The sequence below is a fragment of the Desmodus rotundus genome, chromosome 12 (genome assembly GCF_022682495.2).
Source record: "Desmodus rotundus isolate HL8 chromosome 12, HLdesRot8A.1, whole genome shotgun sequence".
In the NCBI taxonomy this organism is placed as follows: domain Eukaryota; kingdom Metazoa; phylum Chordata; class Mammalia; order Chiroptera; family Phyllostomidae; genus Desmodus; species Desmodus rotundus.
The window spans coordinates 79,448,094-79,468,793 of NC_071398.1; the positions used below are offsets into that span (position 1 = coordinate 79,448,094).

Below are 20,700 nucleotides of genomic sequence, written 5' to 3' on the forward strand. Positions count from 1 at the left end.
GCCAAGAGCACTTACTCCATGAGGAGGAGGGGATGAAAGGCAACCAGGAGCAGATTGCTTATTGGAGAAGGAACTAGAGAGGCCAGGCGGGCACTTGGAGGGGCCTCCAGTATGAGATGTAGGCTTTTGGAAAACAGGTAAATGTAGGGCTGCTACTTTCATAAACAGGGAAGACAGAGTGGGCAGGGCTGCTGACCCCGTGTGCATAGTCCTGGGAGCCCCAATATTTGGGTTCAAAGCTTTGCTTCAACATAGGCTGCTATATGCTAGGGGTCAAGCAGGCCACACTGGGCCTCAGTATCCTTATATAGAACAAAGGGTGAGGGACTAGCTGATCTCCAAGGGCACCTTCAGGCCTGGCATTCTGTATATTTATGGGTGTTTGTGTCGGGGAGGAGCTCTCTATCCGAGGACATCAGACTGAGGCTTCACAGAGGCATTGGTTTGTTTAACTTTAACTATGGGCCAAACACCTAAGGAAGCTGAAGGCAGATCTTTGAAAAAGAGCCTTCCAAAGTAGAGATGGACTACCTCGAGAGGAAGGGAGTTCTCTGTCCCTGGAGGTAATCAGGCAGAGACTGGATGACCATGTGCCAGGAATCTTCGAGAGAAGAGTCATGGGCCATTTGACTAGGTGGCTTTTAGTTTCCTTTTAACTCCACGGTTCCGGGGCATCACCGCTGATGTGTATGACTGCCTGTCTGGCAGCATCTCGTCCAGGCCGTGATGGCGGGTGGTGGCCCCGGCCTTCTGGGCTTCTGTATTGTGCCCTGAAGCAGCGATTCTCATCCCTGGCCTGCGTATTAGGATCCCTGAAATATTTTTTTATTTTTATTTTTTAAAGAATGTTTAAAAGATTGTATTTATTTTTGTTTAGAGAGAGGAGAAGGGAGGGAGAAAGACAGGGGGAGAAACATCGATGTGAGAGACACAGATCGGTTGCCTCTTGTGTGCGCCCCGACTGGAGACTGAACCCACACCCCAGGCGTGCGCCCCGACTGAGAATCAAACCGGCAACCTTTCGATTTGTGGGGCAGCACCCAGCCAATGGAGTCACACCAGTCAGAGCTGAAATATTGTTTTAAATGTCAGTGCCCAGGCATCACCTGCAGAGATTCTGATTTAATTCCTCTGGGATGGAGCCAACGCCCCTCAGTTCTGGGGTGGCCTGGGCTGTTGGTGCCTGGCCAGCTTCCACCCCACCCTCAGACTCCCTGATGGTGAAGAGAGTCAGCCCCTTCTGGTGTCATTCTGTCCTGGCATAGGGCTCAAAAGTTGGAGGCTGTGTTTACCCTTCCACATTCATTCACCCAACCAACATTTGCTGAGCACTTATTTTGTGTCTGGAAGAGTCTTCGGAGGGCCAGTTGGGCTACCTCCGGTGCAGCAAGCACCACACTGCCTTTAGAAAGACCTCATTGTGTTTATTTCTCTGTGCCACACTTAGCACGGTGCCTGGCTCGTGGCAAGCATGTAATGCAAAATTTGATTGAATCGCATGGGGTCTTTGCCAATGTCGTAAGTGAGGCAGGAAAATACGTTATAAGCAAGCACGCAGCAAAGGATTCTTGATGTGCTGGTTCTCCTTTGCTCAGACCTTGTAAAGGAAACCATCTCCTTAATTGGAGTCATGTTTGTGGCCATAGGGGTGACCTGTCAGACTTGATATTTTGGTGGCATGATCTCCCAGATGACCTTTTCTCCTTCCTCAGGGCATCGCACAGAGGGAGAGCCAGGGCCTCGGGAGGGTCATTTTCTCTTAATTGGCACCCCAGTCATCGTGCTGACTTCACTAAACGTTACCAGGCCGCCCTCTGCTCAGACCCGACTGCCCTCGTTATTAGCTGCACGATGTCCCTCAGACATCAGGTTCCATCTCCTTCTGGGCATGATGGAGGGGGGGCCACAGAGAAGTGCCCCAGGCCAGCTCGACTTGCTGAGTTTTATTTTGAGACCGTTGGCCTCCTTCACTCCACAAGCACTTCCTGCCTGCCCCCACTTCAGGGTGCTGGTCTGGACCGCACTTACCATGACGATGCAGACCTCATGCAGACCTCAGGCTTCACGGTGACACAGCTGGGGCCTCTCAGGGAGCAGGCGAGACGTTGGGGGCGGGGGGCTTAGCCGAGCCTGGGAAGCTGGGCCTGGGAGGGAGGTATCCTGATGACCGCCATCCCACGTGTTGTGAGACTCACGCCGTGGGCAGAGCACGGACCTTTGGGTCTGACTGGCCTGGGTTCGAATGTGGCCTTCACTTCTCTCTTGCTCGGGGACAGTGGGCAAGTGACTGAAGCTCCCTGGGCCTCTGATGGGGTTGTTCTGAGGACCTAAAACAATCACACCAGTGCCTGGCCCGTGGAAGCGCATCTTAAATGTTAGTTGCTGTTTTTGTCGGGTCCCTTTGGTTTTCAAACATTTGGAATTTCGGGATGGAAGTGCCTATCTGCTTGACACATCTCAGAATTTTACTGCCTTCACTCAAATATTCAATATCCAACTAGTATTTCTTGGCTTGCTGTGTGCTGGGCAATGTCTTAGGCACAGGGGCATGGAGGTAGACAAGTGAAGTTTAAACATCCGGCCCTTCCGGGGCCTCCATCCCGGCAGGTGGCGACAGCAAACGTCAGCGGGTGGATGGGGCTTGCCGGTGACAGGCGCTCTGGTCACCGCAGCAGAGGGAGCGGCTGACGGGGAGGCACCAGGTGGGGTCTGTTCAGGAAGGTTGCGAGGCCCTGGCCAGGATAGTGGGGCTCTGGGTGCAGAGCTTACGCTGCATGGCATCTAGTCTGGGAACAGAGCTCCCACTTTAGATGGCGGGTCCAAGGACCCACGGACTGAGGATGGGGTTCTGGAAAGCCATCTTGTCAGACCAGGTTTCCCTGTCCTGGTCAGCCAGCTCACAATGTCCCAGCCAGTGTGGGACAGAGCGGATAGTGTGGGCGATTTCACCTTTGCTTTTCCTCACTGGGGATATGCCTCAGGCATTCCCCAGGCGTTCGGGGCAGGGGAAGCGAGCCAGAGCAGAGACTCCTCACAAGGTGACTCAGGCAGAAAAGGCCGCAGGGATATTTGGCCCCCTGTCCAGCCCCCCGGGGCCTGGTGAAGACATGCCCCCACCCACACAGAGGCCTCAGAGTATCCAGGCTTGGCGCTTAGCTCTGGTGGGTGCTGAGCAGGAGATGTGACCCCTCCTCTGCACAGCTCGTGCGGAGAGCCTGTGCCCTCAGTGGGCAGCATCTTGGGTTAGTCTGCACTCCTCACCTCACACTCAGGGTGGAGAGTCAAGTTCAGCTTCAGCTGCCTCTCTGCGGTCACCTCCTCTGCTCATGCGCTGGCCCTTCAGGAGCCACTTGCAGGCCTTCTCTTTCCACCTGGGCTTCCCGTCTGTTTCTGAGTGTCCCAGGCCCTGCTCACCTGCCCCTTCCTCTGCCTTGTGGGATTCGGGCTCAGTGGGGTGGGGTGGGGGCGGGGAGGAACCCCTGGCATTTTGCAAGTGCTCAGCCAAGGGCCTGGGTAGAGTAAGTGCTCAGTAAGTATTCACATGTGAATGGATGCACGAATGGATGTTTGGGAGGTGTCTGTGAAATGCGGGGAGCGCCTTTGTCAGTTGTGGCAACCCTGAAGTGCTGGTGCTGGAGGTGCGTCCGGCAGCCAGGCTGACTGAGTTGTCTGTGCTGAGACGGGAGTGCGAGTTTTCCTCTGTGCGAGAAGAGAACCAACTCTTCACGTGCGTGTTTGGTTTCATCCTCCAGTGCTGTGGGTAAGGGGGGAGGAGGCCCTGCTAGGCCGGGCTTGCAGAGAAAGGAGCAGAGGCCCAGAGAGGCTAAGGGTCAGGTCCAGTGTCACACAGGCACTGAGCAGCCAAGATGTGACTTGAGTTTTGGTGATTTGATTTAAAATCCCATGCTATTTAGAGAGAGACAACAATGATCTTCGTGAGCTACCTCATCCTGTATGAGGAGAGGGTGGCATGAGTGAGTTCACACTCACAGTTTCATTTTGTACAGAAACACTTGGGGAAAGAAAAGGGAGGTTTGGAGTGTCCCCGTGAGCCGTGTGTGTTGTGGCCAGGGAGCTTTGGTGCTATTGGCCATTAGGCTTAGCTGAACTTCAGGGACCGTTTGTTCCAAGAGTTGAATTTTACTCGGGGCCTGAGGCCTGAAAGGGTGAAGCGACTTATCCAGAGCCAGGCGTTTTCCGTGCAGGGCCCTCAGATCCAAGCTCAGGGCCCAGCTCCAGAGCCCTCGCGGTTATGAAGCATCCTGGGTTCTTTAAACTCGTCCCTTCCTAGGCGTGCTGGAGATCTGTTACCCTTGCGCTCAGGTTGGACATTCCAAAGGATGCAGAGGGTTGGAGTGATTCCACTCTGGACCATGAGTGGCCAAAACAGGATTCTGGTGGCTGACTTCGGGTAGGAGCCAGGCTCAGCAGTCACTCTGAGGTTGCCAGCAGGTGCCGTGATTATACTTTAATCAGGCAGCTCAACCTGGGAGGGTGAGGCTGAGCTAAGAGATGAGCGTGAAGGTGAAAGATGCAGAGAGTGGATGAGAAGACGCGACCTTGAGAGAGGGCGGCGTGCAAGCAGGGGACCAACGAAGGCCTCGGCCTGCTGTCGCTGTGGGGGCCCTGGGTTGAGGACAGAAGCCTCCCCTCTGCAGAGAGCAGCCACCAGGAGTGCGGTCCTACCTGCCAGTGCATGAGGGGCTGGCCTTAATTTGCATAGAATTAATTACCAAGAGCGTCTAATTAGGACAACCATGACGAGTCATAGTATTAAGCTGATGCTGAATATCAATCCGTTTTGGAGCCTCTCCATGAAATTGAAGGAAAAGTTGACCTTATTAAACAGAAAAGATTTTTAAATCAATTATTTCCCAAATTGAAAGCCCAAAACATAGATCTTAATTCAGTAAATACAGACTTTAGATGGTATCACCTCTTCCCCTTCGGCGTTCCAGCCAGTGACAAAAGTCAGGCATGGACCACATGTCTGCGCACGCGCTTTGGGGTGTGGGCTTGGCTGGGGAAGGCACCTGCACCTGTTTACTTCGATGAAGCTGATACCTCACTTCTTCCCGGTCTGCCTCCAGGACTCTGCCTGCAAGCATGGTTTTCTGTTCCTTTCAAACGTTCCAAACAGTAAAACACTTAGAACTTCAGCGTCTCTGGGAAGATCTAGTGTGATCATTGCCATCCTGGCCTGTCTTTGGAAGCCACAAAGCAGGCAGGAGAGCAATTTCCTTGGTCGGCCCAGAAACTGGGAACACACTCCATCACACTGCGGAGCTTTGGGGAGGGAGGCCTGGAGCGGTCTGAGAGCCTGGCCTCCGGGAGGCAGGGCAGTCGGTGGGGGCAGCATCCAACCTGGAGGCAGGCAGGTCTGGAGTAAATCCCAGCTTCTTCAGTCCTGACTTTGCCATTTGTTGGCACGTCCTTGGACAAATTAAGTAATTTCTCGGAGGCCTGTGTTCCCTCCCCTGTGAAAGTGGGTGGGCGATGCCCACCTTGCCCGGAAGCCCTGCGGCAGGGCTTTACTGCAGATGTCGTCATCGATGAGAAATCACAGGTCTGTGAGGGCTGGCTGACGGCCTGGAGCAGAACAGAGACCGCGTGGATGGGGGTGTCTTGTGATTCACCCTCCGACTCTGTGGCACCCCCATGGCTGCAGCCAGCCTCTGCTAGAAAGAGAGGCACCCCTATCTCACACGGAAGCCTGGTTTGCTTGCAGGAAGGGGAGGAACATTGTGTGTAAACAAATCTGGCATATAGCTAAAACCTGGGCTAATGTGTGACCCTGGAAAAGTCACTTTACCCCTCTGATCCTGAGTTTATTAGTAAAATGGAGGCATTACCACCTCATCTGCAGGGTAAGGACGTGAGTTAAATTGTGTACAGGCCTAGTCTGAGACCTGGTATACAATCTGTACTCAATAAATGTTAGGTAAAAATAAAAGTACTATCACTCAGTAGTTTCAGGAAGCACTTATTAAGCGCCTATTGTATTCAGAGCATCTGAGATGGTCCGGTGTCAACATGGTGTTTCCTGAACCCTCAGTCTTTCCCTGGGAGGAGCGCACGAACTTGTGGTGTGAGTGGAGTGCCCTGCTTGCCGCTTCAGAGTGTGATTCTGTATTTTCTGTAATTCTGTTCTTTTACATTAAAACGTAACAAATTTAAACATAATTGGAAATGTACCATATGTGCAGTTTTGGGGGCTGGGTTTTTCACTTGATATTACATCCTGAACCTTTCCTCCTGTCATCAAATACTCCTCAGAGAAATGGTTTCAAGTGACTACACAGTGTTCCATCGCTGGCTGTCCTCAGGTTCACTTGGCCACCCCAATATCTTGGGGTATTGATGAATAAATGGCTTAAAAACAACTCTTATTTTTTTAAAAAAGATTTTATTTATTTTCAGAGAGAGGGGAAAGGAAAGAGAAAGAGAGGGAGAGCAACGTCTATGTATGATTGGTTGCCTCTCGTGCGCCCCCTGCTGGGGACCTGGCCTGTAACCCAGGCATGTGCCCTGACTGGGAATCGAACTGGCAACCCTTTGGTTCGCAGGCCGGCACTCAATCCATGGAGCCACACCAGCCAGGGTTAAAAACAGCTCTTAACTGTTGGGATGTAATTCCTCAGCGTTCCTGTGTGTTAAGGATTACTATCCTGTTGTTGAAAAGTTCTGAGTTGCAGGGGAGAAGGATTGATCAGTTGACCACAGGACTCCCTTCCAGCCCAGTGGATCCCGTGGGCCCTCGGGTGGGGTGAGTGGGGAGAGCAGGTGTGGCAGGCGCCCCAGCCCATGGTGTGTGGCAGCTAATTAGCTCTGAGTCGCTGTCATCACCCAAGAACTGTATCGATTTCAAGCTTCATTGGAGTTCAGGCAGCAAAGAAAAGATGATAATTAAACATTTTACCAAATAGACAACATTTCTAGTCCAGCCAGAATTTGTTGACATGTTTTCCAGCTATTAAAAATGGTTAGTAGTTGATAGTTCATTTTTTATTGACATGTGAGGGAGAAGCAAGGAGATCTGTAAAGTAGCGAGTGTCCCTGCTGGTCCCGGGCACAACTCATCTCCCTGTGGGGCTGGAGCTGACCAGGGAGGCTGCACCAGCCCAAACCACGAATCCCAGGGGAGTCGCTTCTTTGGTAAAAGCTCCAGGTTTTAGAACAAAAGGAAGAGGCTGAAAAGAGAAGAGACGCATCTGGCCCCCGTCCCTTCACCTCTTCCTCTAAAAACGATGGAAATAGGCTTGGATAGTGATTTCAGTTAATTTCTGCCAAAAGAAATAAATGAGGTTGAAATGTGCAGCCCCTCCTTCCCGTGGGAGGCATGATGCTCCCCAGATGCCTGCAGACCCCTTTGAGAAGAAAGTTATGGTCATTTCTGGCCCCAAAACACTGTGAGCTGTTTTCGGTTGATTCCCGTAGGGAGGTTTGTCTCATCCTAAACCGGTCTGAGTGTCCCTGAACTCACGGCCTGCTCTTTCAGTCCCATCTAGGCCCGTGATTTGGGTCATGTTTCAGGCATCAAGTAGTGCTTTTACCAGAACCTCTGTGAGGCCTGGAACCGTGGTCTGTTGCTCTTTGTGCCTGTAACCGGAGCAGCACACCGCCAGTCCCTGTGCGCTTGTGCCGAGTGAATGAACACAGGCAGCTCTCCATTAAACAGCAGACCGTGGCAGAGGCTAAAGGAAAGCTGCTTATGTGTAGGCCGTCGTCTGGGCAGCACAGAACAGAGAGCTGCCTCCACAGTGGATGACCCCACACAGTGTAGAATGTCACAGTTTGTGTATACGCCATGTGGGAAGCTCCTGGTGGGCTGGGGCTCTCTGCAAATATCTCACGGCACCCAGTGCACTGTCAGACATGTAGTAGGTGCTCAAGAAATGAGAAGTGGTTGAAATTGTCGTGAACGAATGAAACAATGAATGAACGAGCTGCTTCCTTAGTTTTCCCTTGGATCCCTGGTGCTCCCTCATGCCTGGCATGAAGTGGGCCCAGTAACCGTAGCAAATACATGGACGGTAGGTCAAAAGACACCAGAGAGAGAGCTGCTTCCATCCCCTCTCAGCCTGCAGAGGGTGGTTGGGGGCACTCTGGCTCTGAAAACTTTTTCTTTTTTGTTTAATCTTTACCCGAGGATATGTTTTATTGATTTGAGAGAGAGAGAAATGCTGACGTGAGAGAAACATCGGTGGGTTGCCTCCTATACACACCCTGACTGGGGATCGAACCCTCCACCTTTCGGTGTATGGGAGGACGGCCAAACCAACTGAGACACCCGGCCAGGGCTGAAAGCTTTCTTGACAGTGATATCTCCCTCCCTTGATTCCCCCGACCCCAACCCCAGCTTTATTGTAGGTTTTGGCAGGCAGTTAATCATATCCTACCTTTGAAATACCTTCTATTATTGTCCTAAGCTGTCATTTGGGTCTGTTTCGATGGACACTTCTCACTTTTCTACTCTGTTTCCCACCGGAGAGTGGGCCCAAGGGCTAGTGGGCAGTGCCCTAACCTGGGAGTCAGAGGCCTTAGCTTTGAACTCTTGCACAAGCCACTTACCTCTCTGAGCCTTTGCCCATGATGCTATAAAGCTGGGAGAGACACCAAGGGCTGCTGTGAGGATGGATGAGACCCAGTGTGTGAAAGCACCTTGTAAACTGCAAGGTGCTTTGCCGAAATCGGGTACCGTGATGACCCCGGCTTTGGGAGCCAGGGGCTGTTTCTCATATGACCTCCATCTCTCAGGACACCCAGGTCACCTGCCTTTCATCTGCTACCTTCGCTGAAAGCTGGGTTCCTGTCTTCCTGTGGAATCGGGAGCCATCTCTACTCGTTGGCTTTCAAACGCCCAGGAAGGCACAAAGTCACCCTGAATTTGTAGAGGAGGCAAAGCAAATGATGGTAGTAGCTAACCCTTACGTGGCCAGGCACTGGTCCACATGCTTACATGAACCAATTTCCTTTATTTTTCACAGCAGACCCATGAAGTAGGTTATCCCCATGTGGCACTCGGGGCAGCAGGGCACAGAGATGAGGAGTGAGTAGCCCAGGGTCACATGGCTAGTGGCCATGTTAGGGTTTGGACCCCTGGACTGGCCCCAGAGCTTGAGCTCCCAACCGCATGAGTCTTCAAGCTGCCCTGGGGCTAGAAGCCTGCAGTGTAGGCCAAGTAGCCCACCTGCATCCCCCCACCCTCCACGGAGGGTCCCTCAGGGCCCTTCTCCTGCCCAGGATTCCTCTTTGCTCCTATGCTCAATCCCCTTCTCTCTTCAGTAGCTCCTCTGTCGCCCTTGCTTCCCTCCCTGCCCTTGACCTAAAACAGGAGATGAGAGCAGCTGCCAGGACATTCTAATTCATTCCTGAAAAAGTTCTGCGTGGTCAAGGATGGAAGGACCTCGGGAATCCTCTGGTTTAGGATTGTTAAGAGAATAGAGAGGCCTGCGCTGGCACAGTACTGATGCCCAAGCCATTTAATAGTGGCACAAAAAAAGAATTGTGTTGGGATGACTTATGAGCAGAGAGGCAAAAATTCTAAACAACACATCAGCAAACTGAATCTAGCCATGTATAACAAACATAATATATTACACCCAAGTAGAGTTCATCCCAGAAACACAGACATGATTTAACCTGAGAGACGGAGGCTGGGGTGGGGAGCCCCTGCTGGGATGGCGCTGGCCCAGGGCCCAGCCTAAGGCACTTTCTGGAGACAGTCCCTCCTTTGCCCCCAGGCCTCCACCTTTACGAGGCCTCAGAGTAAAATGAGATGCCCCATTGCTGGCCCTCCCTAATTCTCTCTCTCCGTTTCTCCTGCAGGATTCCATGTTTTCGTTGGCCCTGAAATGCCTTATCAGTTTGTCCACCATCATCCTCTTGGGCTTGATCATCGCCTATCACACACGTGAAGTCCAGGTAGGTGCCCTGGCCCTCACCTCTCATGCAGTGGCAGTTTTCTTTCGCCTGGCTGAGCCTGTCCCCACCCCCAAAATCTCCTTCTCAGCAGCTACTCGGTTGGTTTCATAAGACGGCGCCCAAGATTGTGGCTCTTCTAAGGGTTTGGAACCTCGTGGGAGAGGCATGGTGAGGTCGCCCTGTGGCTTTGGAACAACTGTGACATCATCTTCATTGGCGGAATCCAGAGGTGAACGTGGCTTTATGATTTAGGGGTGCTGTGGGAGCCCCTACAAGTTGCTTTGACTTTTCTCCCTTGCTGGATCCTTTCTGAACTGGAGCCACAAATACCCCAGTGAGACAGACCCAAGCGTGTCCTCCCATGTGTGTGCGTGTGTGCACACACACACACAGACTGCACGGAACACCACCAGGAGCCTGTATTTCCATGTGGTATAGACTTTACTGCCTCTGGACACTGTCTGGGGAGATACTGGCAGGTGTTTGGGGGCACTTCCGGTTGGCTGATGGAGGGGAAATGGCTGGGCCTGGTCTGGAAAGGGCAGGCAGGAGTGAGCAGGCCTGTGGCATCTTCTCCTGGCAGTGGGCTTCGTCCATCACGGGCCCTTCAGGCTGCCCGGCTGTGCTGGGACCAGGGTATCCGGGTGTTTTTTCTCACACATGTGAATCTGGATGCACTCCTAGTCCTTTGGCTGGAGGAGCAGAGGTAGATCCACACCTGGACAGTGGCACGGGAGTGACAAAGATCAGAACTCAGAGTCAGGACCACGGGAGTCAGGCCTCAGCCATGACCTCTTCTCACAATGCATCTGGCCAGTCCTGTGACCTTTCTGGACTGCAACATGTGAACCTTTTTCATCTGGAATATGTGGGTTTGATTCCACATTCTGCAAGTTGTTGTGAGGACGGAGGGAGGGGCATGTGAGAGAATGCTTGGCGAACTGAGTAATCTCGTTACTCATCGGTTTTCAGGGCGGATTGGCCGCACAGACAGACGTGGGTGTGCGCAGCTCCTGCTAGAGAGTGGGTCGGCTTTCCTGCTGAATGTCAGGGCGCTGCTTTGGCTCCAGGCCATCTTGGCAGGGCTCCAGTCTGTCCATGACCAGATGACACTAATCCAGGAGGCTGGGACTGTTTAGTCTCTGGAGGTTGCGGGTGCTCAGAGAGATGTGCTGTGAGGGTTGACAGTCCCAGATGCCCTCATGGAGTCTGGACTGGACAGAGCACGTGGCCTTCAACCTAGACCATTGTCTAGTCAGCCCCGGAAAGTGGCAGGAGTGTGGGCAGAGGGCTCAGAGGAACCAAGACAGGACCTGGAACAGTCGGGGCCTCAGGCCAGGTTTTAGCTTCCTGAACCAGTTACAGACCAGGGAGCCCCTCAGCCCCTCAGCCCCTCAGCCCCTGTGTCCTCACCTGTCGGGAGTCTGTCTTGCTACAGATCACCCTGACCTGTGCACACAGGAGATGGCAGAATCATAAAATCCAGCTACAGTGCAGGCTTGAGGGAGGGGGAGAAGAGCAGTTCCCAGCCACAGCCCCACACTAGGGCCCTCTAAGCCTCACTGCTTCCTCTCTCCACTCCGGGTGTTGGGACTGGCACATCCCTCCCTCTGACTCTCTCGGGGCCTCGTTCCCAGCTCAGGGCCTGCAGCCTTCACTCTCTCACGCGACCTGGCCCAGCTGTGACCTCGGCTCTGGCCTGGTGGCAGGGCCATGTTGCTGACAGGCCAGCACCTAGCTGGGCACCCTTTGTCCCATCCTCAACTCATAGCTAATCTTTGCTTTGTCCTAATTTTGGGCAGTAGAAGATGCTATTTCAGTCACTTATCTTGGCCTGGCCTCACAGTTTGGAGAAACGAAGTGGAATCAGTGGTTTAGAATCCTGGCTCAGACACCTCAGCCTGAATGACCGCGGGCCAGTGACAACTTCTCTGGGCCACAGTTTCCCATGTGAAGCATGGCCATCACATGACCATTTTGTTGAACTCTTGAGAGGGTGCCTAACAGCAGAGAGTGCTGAGTGGGCTTTTGCAAAATGAAAACTTCAGTCCCTTTTCTGCCCCACTGTTTCCAGCTGGGCCTCGTTCATGTACAAGCTGGGCCCGCCAGATGGTCACTGTCACGGCCGCCTGGTACTGGCAGGTGCCTGGGCATCTTCTCCACTCTGGCCCGGCCCTGCCTGCACGCTCAGCTCCATTGCCCAGCCCTTTATCCTACTTGACCCGTGGAGTCACCAGTGTCTGGCTCCCTCTGTGCCTCTCACCTTTCCAGCAAAGTTCTTTCTGCATGTAGATGGACCTTCTCCTGCCAGAGGGAAATAGGAGTGGTTTGGGCCCAGATGGTCATGGGGGGTGGGAGGGGGGCGATAAGGGCTTGTTCCTAGGCCTACACCCCTAGTGTGGATCACACTGTAATTTTTTGTTCCATCCTACCTCAGGGACAATGATGCCATTAATCTTTGCATTTCGAGGACTCACAGTGTTGACAAAGAGCTGGTGTTTGCTGTGCATGTTTTGAATGAAAGTGTGCTGGATTCAATGTATTTGCAAAAGCAATTTAGATTATTGCTTAGCTCTGTGGATTTGACCTCAGTTTCCTTATCTGTTAATTGGGAATCCTAAGCCCGCAATTCTTGTTTTTGTTTTTTTTTTTAAATTTTATTTATTTTTTCTTTAGAGAGAGGGGGAAGGTAGGGAGAAAGAGAGGGAGAGAAACATTGATCAGCTGCCTCTTGCGTACACCCCAACCCGCAAGCCAGGCCTGTGCCCTGACTGGGAATTGGACTGGTAACCTTTTGCCTCATAAGATGATGCCCAACCAACTGAGCCGTGCTGGCCAGGGCAAGCCCCCCAGTTCTGTAATTCTCTGATCGAGGTGTGGTGTGCAGCCAGCGGGGGACCTGCTTCCTGAGGGAGGGCGGACTGCCAGCCCTTGTCCAGAGCAGAGCCCTCAGAAGGCACGGTCCGTCGGGAAAGGCTGCTGCTCACCTGTTGTGAAGCTGGCCAGGGTCAGGGTGTGGCTCATTGCTCTGTGGGGTGACGTCAGGGGCTGTGTTAAGGATCTGCTTGTCACTTCTGTCATCCATACCAGTTTTTGGTCACTTGGCTGAGTTTTAGCAGGGACCAGATGACCCTGTTTCCACCTCCCCCAGCCCTGCCACCAACACTCACCTCCAGGTTCCAGGCTCCAGGCCCTGGCCCCGCACACACATGGTGCTGGGGTGCCTTCTAGAATAGTGTTCCTGTCTGTCAGTTTGGACACCTTGTGCTTTGAGGAAGAATTCTGGAACATTATTGGGTAATTCTCAATCAAACTCGGGCTTTAAGTCAGAGACCCTCCAGCTGGCAGGGGTCTCAGAGGTGGCTGGTGTACCCCTCCCCAGGGCATGAACCCCTTCTACCCCTGCGGGCCTTCCCAGGACTGGGGGTCTCTGCTTCTTGAGGGAGGCTGTCCCTCGTTGGGCAGCACACAGTTTCAGAAAATCTGCCCTCCCCCTGGGAGGAAGCGGGCTTCCCTGGAGCCCCCACTTAGCCCAGCTCTGGGGCAGGGAAAAGGATGTTTCCTGCAAGGCAGCCTCTGGTGCTGGAAGATGGCCTCCGGCTCTGCTCCATCTCCTCCAGTCTCGGTGGTGTGGATGGAGCACAGAGCTTTCAAAGGCTCAGGCATCTGTTATTCTCAGGCCAGTGTGTCCTGGAAAGAAATGAAAACACATAAAACCAGCATTATGTTTGCTTACCAACACATCGAACACCTTCCTCTCCCTTGGAGAGTCCTTTCGTCCTTGTGGTTTGGCGATTGCCAACTCCCGGACAGGCAGCGGCAGCCTCCCCGGCTACGGGCTCTCGTTTTCGATGCCACTGGCACATCCCTGGCTCCATGCGTAAGACATGGGACTCTTTTTGCCCCCAGCCTCCTCTCTCCCCTACTATTGATCACCCATGTGGCTCATTCATTCAGCATTTACTTACAAGGACCTCCTCTGTGCAGAGCTGGGGCAGGAGCCTGGTTCTCTGTGCTGGAAACCCTGCAAGCACCTTTGCTTCTCCAAGGGGTTGTCAACCTTCAGTAAATCTATGTCTGATTACCGTCTCCAGCACCATCCTGGAGGGGAGGGTAGCAGGTGGTAGAGAACATGGACTTCAGAGTAGTTTGGCGTGGGTTCAAATCTGCTCTTTGACACATTGTAGTGTGTACGGTGACCTTTAGGAAGTTACTTAATCCCTCTTAGTCTATTTCCTTCCTGTAAAAATGGGACTAATAATAGTACCCACCACAAAGGGTTGTTGTGCAGATCAAATTAGATAATATATGCAAAACACCTTCGCTTAAATGAGGACGTGCTTGCCTGGCAAACAGGGTGGGAAGAGCACACCAGGCAGAGGTCTCCAAATAAACAAAGGCCCGAGATGGGAAACTGCAGAGATGGAACCCCCCCTGGGACGAGGGCCTGAGCGGCGGGCAGGCCCACTGTGGTGCGTGGGCAGGACCAGCAGGTACTGGTCTGTCTCACTGAAGGGTTTGGAAATGTCCTGCAGGCAACAGTAGATGCCATGGAAGGGGTTCAAGCTGGGGGGAATGATGTTCGGATTTGCACTTTGGCTGCAACATGTCAAATGTTGAAAGGGCCCATTTCTGAGGGAGAAAGATGAGTTGGAAGCATGGTACCATAGTCCAGGTAGGGGATGGTCATGCCTCGAACCAGGGCAAGACAAGTGCCGGACATGAGAGACGTTGAACAGGTGGAATTGACCAGACCTGGTCACCAGTTAGGATGGAGGTTCTGTCTGTAGGAAGAGGAGGCATCTAGGAGTTGCTTGCGTAACTCAGCCGCTGGGAGTGCCATTTATTAAAACTGAAACCGCAGAAGGAAGTCGGGTGGGGAATGATAAGCAGGTCAGTTTTAGGCATGTTGAGTTTGAGGTTTGGGGGGGCGGGTGAGCATCCAGCTGCCTCCAGGGGCCACAGAGGCCAGGGCTGCATCAGCAGGGGCAGTGGGATGTAGGAAGGCCCAGGACACATCCCTGGAGGGATGCTGGTGAGGTGAGAAGTGGGAGGAGGAAGAGGGGTCCACAAAGGGTCTGGAGAAGGAACAGTCGGGGGGTTTAGAGGAGACTCAGCAGGTGTGAGTCACAAAGCCAAAGGCAGAGAAGGGAGTGTAGGGTATGCCATGGGGAGGTCAAGCAGTTGCATGAGGCCCTGGGGAGGACATTGTGCCCCTTCTTAGTGCAGTCCCTGGGAGTGGCAGTCACAGGGCCATGGTGGGGGAGGGGACCTGAGTAGGCGGTGAGAAAGTGGAGACAGTGAATACACACCAGTCTTCTAAGAGGTGCGGCTGTGAATGGAGGGACACCAAAGTGGAAGCCGGAAAGGACGCAGTGTGAGGGAGGCACACGTGGTCAGTTTGTGCAGACTGGAGGGACTGCGTGTGTCATTCAGCTGTCAGAAAGGAGCCAGCGGAGAGGGAGAAGCAATAACCAGGTTCTGCTCCAGGAGCACATAGGAGGAGAAGGGATCAAGTGCCCCAGGAAGGAAGTGCTCTGCCTCAGAGCCTGGGAACAGGTGTGGGGGAATGGACAAGGTGGGCGGCCCAGCCAGACCTGCCTCTGGAGGCCCGGAGAGGAGCCTTGCTCTTCCTAATGAAGTCGCAGGGTCAGGAGGTTGCAGGACAGCCCCTGGCACACTGCAGGGGCTCGCCCAGTGTTTGTGAGTTAAACTGGGGGCTTCTGTGAGCCCTGGACAGGACGTGGGAGATGCCACGTGTTCCGTGCGTGGATGGGAAATTTAAAGATAATTTTAGTTTTGTGGTTATCGGCCACATTCGAAGTAGAAGTATCAATCAGATCAAAAGGGTGGGGTGTCCACTCTTGTCTGGAAGCATCAGTCCCCTCAAGATCTGGCACTGGCCTCTGGCGCCTTTTAGTCCACTTCCAACGTGATGGAAGCATGATCGCAGCAAGATATGGGCCTCCAGCCTCATCAACAGGAAACACAGGGGACCAATAAAAGGGGAGACTTTTAATTTATTGGGTATGTAAAAGTGGATATTTTTATTAAATACTAATAGTGTTCTCAGCTGACAGTGAAATTACTTCAAATTATAGGACATAAATTATATTCAAGAGACAGCTCATGTTACAAAAATGCTTACCTGCGGCATGCTGTCCCACAGGTTGAGCGCCCTCATGGGCACATACAACCCACTGTCACCGGGACGTGGGCATTTGGGATGCAGGAGGTGTCCCTTTCTTAGACGCTTGGGAGGTCCCCCTGCTAAATGAGCTGGTGGCGCCTTCCCACCAGGGAATGGGCAGGGTGGTTCCGGCCGAGTGTCACTGTGTCCTCAGCCTCCCTCCACTCTGGGGAAGGAAGTGGGCTCAAGTCACATTCCCAGCTTACCTGGAACACAAGGACTACTTTGTGTCAGGTGTTGAGGATTCAGAAGTAATTCAGACCTAATCCCCACCTTTGGAAACTGCTTGTCCTAGACCTTGACCCACTGTGACCCAGGCTAAGAAGTGCCATAATATATGGTGTGTGTGTTTGGGGTGAGACTGGCCTGGAATATTTCAGGGGAGCGGAGAGAACAGAAGGAAGGTGCGTTTGTCCTCCAGGGGAGGTGGCTGCTGCCTGATCTGGGTTCTTCATCCCTGCAGGCCCCTGGAAGACATTCGCTGACGGTGTCTCTGGCTAGTGGGCTGATGCATTTGAACTGCCCTCACAGGGCTCAGAGATGGCCCAGTGGCCGAGGCATTCCTTTTGAGCTGAACGGATTGGGGACCCCTGAGATCTCAAGGCCTCCAGGCAGATGGCCCTCTCAGACTGCTTGGTCTGAGGGCATTAGCTCCTTACCCCAGGCATGCTGCCCACAGATGAGGAGGGGGCTCTGAGCACCCAGGGTGGCCCCAGGACCGAGGGGTGTGGAGCTCTACAGGAAAATTCCAGATGGCAGTCTCCTCTGCGAGCTCACATCCACCTCCTGCTCAACTCTACTGAACGCTCCCTGCATAGATCTCTGCACACAGAGGAGACTAGGAACGGAGAGTGTGTTCCAGGGGACAGTGCCCGGGGGCCATGTGCATCAGCTGAGGACACCACCCACCGTCCTACCTGCACCTGCTGAGGCTGTGAAGAAAGGAAGGAGAGGAGAGAGTAGCAGCTCAGTCTTCGCCAGAGCCCGGGCCGTCCAGACACCTGGAGACCTTGTCAGACTACCTTCGAAGGCAGGAAGCCGAGAGGCTGGCACATTAGCAGCTGCCTCAGTGACGATGACGTCACCTTATCTTGTCTGGTGCTTCATAATTTTTGGAGTGTTCTCACACATATTGTCAGACCTTTTGGCTGCCTGACCTCACCTCCCAGACTTTTAGGGTTCGGCATAGGTACTTCCTCCTCTTGGAGCCTTTCTGGCCGCCCCGTGCCCTGAGGAAAGCGCCCTTTCGAGGGGGTGGCCTAGCGCCAGCACTGGCCCCTGACATCGCATGTCTTGTGTGGAAGTGCAGACCCCGTGTCTCGTGCGTGCCCGCTCCCTGGCTGTGTGTGCATGGGGTGGGGACGGAGGGGCAGAGAGCGCCTAGCGTACAGCAGGTCTTCAGTAAGTGTGAACAAATGAACCTGGGGCGCAGGCGGGCAGGTTGATTCTCCCCTCACCTACAGAAGAGAAAACTGAGTCTCTAATGGCTGAGGGACCGGCCTGAGAAGGCCTGGCTTCTGGCCTGTCATAAGGGGCCCCTGGCCTCTGTGGGCGGCTCCTGCAGGCTGGCCACGCCATCGGTGGCCCTCCCCACGGCCCTCCGGCCCCCTCTTGTCGACCAACCTCCGTCCCAGCACCTCTTCACTCATGGGTCTGCTGCTGATGTGGATTTCCATGGTGACCACGCTGGCCCTGGTGATCTGTGTGTGACATTTTGGTTTTATTTGCTAAATATTTAAACATGTGGGTTCAACCCTTCCCTCCTTAAAGAGGGCTTCCCGCCCCACTGCTCCTTCTGTAGGTGTGAGGGCCTTCTGCTGCTGTCACCAGGCCATCGGTCCCACGGCCACCCGGGCTGGCGGGCCCGGGTGCCAGGTGTTGCAGCAGGGACAGGCTCCTCAGCTGCCCGCCCTGGCTTTCTGTTCTGTCACTTGGAAATGTCACCGTGTCATGCTTCTCTAAGGGGCGTGCGCAGCGTCTGCTACCGGGAGTGAAAACCGCCGCCCTGGGCACGTCCAGACTTGCCTTGGCCGGGAGGGATAGTGCGGGACCTCTGCAGTCGGCCTGCTGGGGCGCTATCGCCTTCCAGGCCAGTAAATGCCTCTTGCCAAGTCCTCCAGAAGCTTCCTTGGCTCCAGAAGTCCAGGATGTTAGAGTGTCCTCCATCCCTGAGCCCTGGTCGGGGACAGAGGGGACGAGGTTTGGGAGTCAGTGTTTGTGAATGGGAAGTTGGTGTTACCTCACTTCCCACCCTCCTCCCCTGCTGGCTCAGAAGTGGTGCTGAGACTCCGAATCCACGCATCTGTGTGTTGCCTTGGAAACCACACAGTGGCCTCACCCTGGGCCCTGTGAAGTGAGGGGGCCGGCACACCTCTCAGGAAGCTTCTCTGTGATTCAGACACAGGAAATCACCCTCCCAACACGCGCAGCTAGGTGAGTGAGAGGGTTCTGCGAAGAATAGCCCAGTGCCCGACCCGCCCGTAGGGCTTCTGCCCAGTGAGCCTCTGTCACCTTTACCTGGTTCGAGGGGCCTGAGGCCTGTCTGTCTGGGATACCGATCACTGTGGGAGCTTGGATGAATTACTTCTCCCTCAGCCTCAGTTTTGCCATCTGTAAAGTGGGCAGTTTGGACCGGCTGCTCCCTGGGGTCTCTGGCCGTGTCCCAGATTCCTTGCCTGAAGGATGCTCGGTCATAAGGAGAGGAAAATGTAGGGAGAGAAGCTGTGAATATTTCTTGCTAACAATGACCAATGTAGTTTGTATTCAGGAGGCCCTTGCGGGGGACTGTCCAAGCAACCTTGTCCCTTTTCCTAACTGCCTGGCCTCTCTGCCCAGTAAGGGAGTGGACTGTCCCCTTAATATAACCTTGAACTTGAAACAGTAAATAATTGAAAAGAGTTCTTAGACTCCAACATCTTAACGTTTAAAGGTGACTCCTTAAAGACTACATTTAAGACTCTTGCAAATGTAAACTGGCCAGACATCTTAAAGCTTTTAGGATAATTAAAGTCAGTGACCGAGTTCCCCTCCTCAGTGCTGGGTTCCAACCTCCTTCCATGAATCCGAACTCTACTTCTCCAAAGTCACTGGGGAACAAGTGCCAGCTTAACAGAGTGCTCTCTCTCCCCAAGAGAGCCAGTGTGGACCGCCCATGACTTTTTCAGTGAATCTGCTCTATTTTGTATTGTTGTTACTATTTTTAAATGGTGATCTTGTCCTCCACGGCAGCAGCTCTAGGTCAGGGACGGGCATTGCGTCCCTGTGCGGCGTCCGGCCCTGCAGGCTGGTAACCCCGCTGCCTGGGATGCGTGCGTCGAGAGCCCTGCGGGCGTTCCAGTGCGTGCACCCGATGAAGAAACTTCGAGCTCCCTTATGAGCTCAGCGAGGGCCGCCCCTTCTCCTAGCCGTCTGTGGCTGTCCCTGCTGTGCCAGTAAAGGGTCTTGTACATAGTAGGAGCTCAGTGATTCTACGTCTGGCCTAAAGATAAGTGACTCCCTGAGGATTCGGGAAATTGGGAGGCATTGTAGAATGTTTAGTGTTCGGAGGCTTCTTTACAATTGTCACTGTATTGTGCTACCAAGGAAAGTTTGATAGTTCTAGTCTGTTCAGCTGGAATCTGGTGAAAACACATTTTCCTGTTTTTAAGATAAAAGGTAGCAAACTCACCACTGCTCAACATCTCCAAAACCCAGTAATTGGAAAAGATGTGAACGGTGCTTGGTTTATCTTTGAAGTAGAGAATTCATCGCAGTTCAAACAGGGTTTCCTTTCCTCTGGCCACATCACTACTACGGACCTGTCTGGTGGGGGGGCCACGGGCCATGGGCCACGCTGTGACTTTGTCGTTAACGATTTTTTAAAAAATTGTGGTAAAATACACATAACATGCTCTTTACCATTTTAACCATGTTTTCAGTGTACACTTCCGTGGCAGTACGTGCACCCACGCTGGTGTGGGGTCCGTGTCCAGACTGACTGTCATTTTTTATGTGAACTGCCCCCTGATGGGAGTGGGTGCCCCTCCGAGGCCCACGGTGCATTCTTCACACGCTGACCTCCTGCCAGCACCCCAACTGCTCAGCCCGTGAGCGTACCTGCATCTTCGCCTCGCACCCTCACACCCAGGCCTGGGTTCTGATCCCAAGCTCCGGTTTGGAAGATGGCTTGGAACCCCACAAATGATATGAATGGTGGCCTCCATTTGTTGATCGCTTGACTTTATGGCCTCCCTCAGTGGATTGTCACAACAGTCCTGGGATTCTGTGCAATGTGTCCAAGGTCATGTGGCTGGCGGGAGGCAGGGCTGGCTCAAGCCAGGCTGACGGTCTCCAAGCCATTAGGCTTCCCTGCTTGGGGAGGTGAGCTCTGTCCCCAGACCGTTTCCCCCACCCCTGGTTCCTGCAGATCCTGAGCATGCCCAAAAGCTGGGCTGAGCCTCGGGGACTCCTCTCCAAAACAGGGCAAGAAGTGTGCCTGTGACCACACGAGGGCTGAAGAGCCGGCCGGACGCTGCCAGTCCCTTGCGAGCAGCCCCTGTACGCGTCACCCAGCCACGCCCGCAGATGGGCCCCGCCTCTGCTTGGCC

At 53.6% G+C, this 20,700-nt stretch overlaps 1 protein-coding gene across 3 annotated transcripts in view; it reads left to right on the top strand.

Annotated features, from left to right (window-relative positions):
• The window catches only part of KCNN3 (potassium calcium-activated channel subfamily N member 3), a 143,780-nt gene that overhangs the window by 29,684 nt on the left and 93,396 nt on the right, over positions 1–20,700 (top strand). For all 3 annotated transcript variants that reach the window (XM_053915610.2, XM_053915611.2, XM_053915612.2), the window contains exon 2: positions 9,829–9,924. In XM_053915610.2, the coding sequence (XP_053771585.1) occupies positions 9,829–9,924 (96 nt within the window). The remainder of the gene's footprint in view (positions 1–9,828; positions 9,925–20,700) is intronic.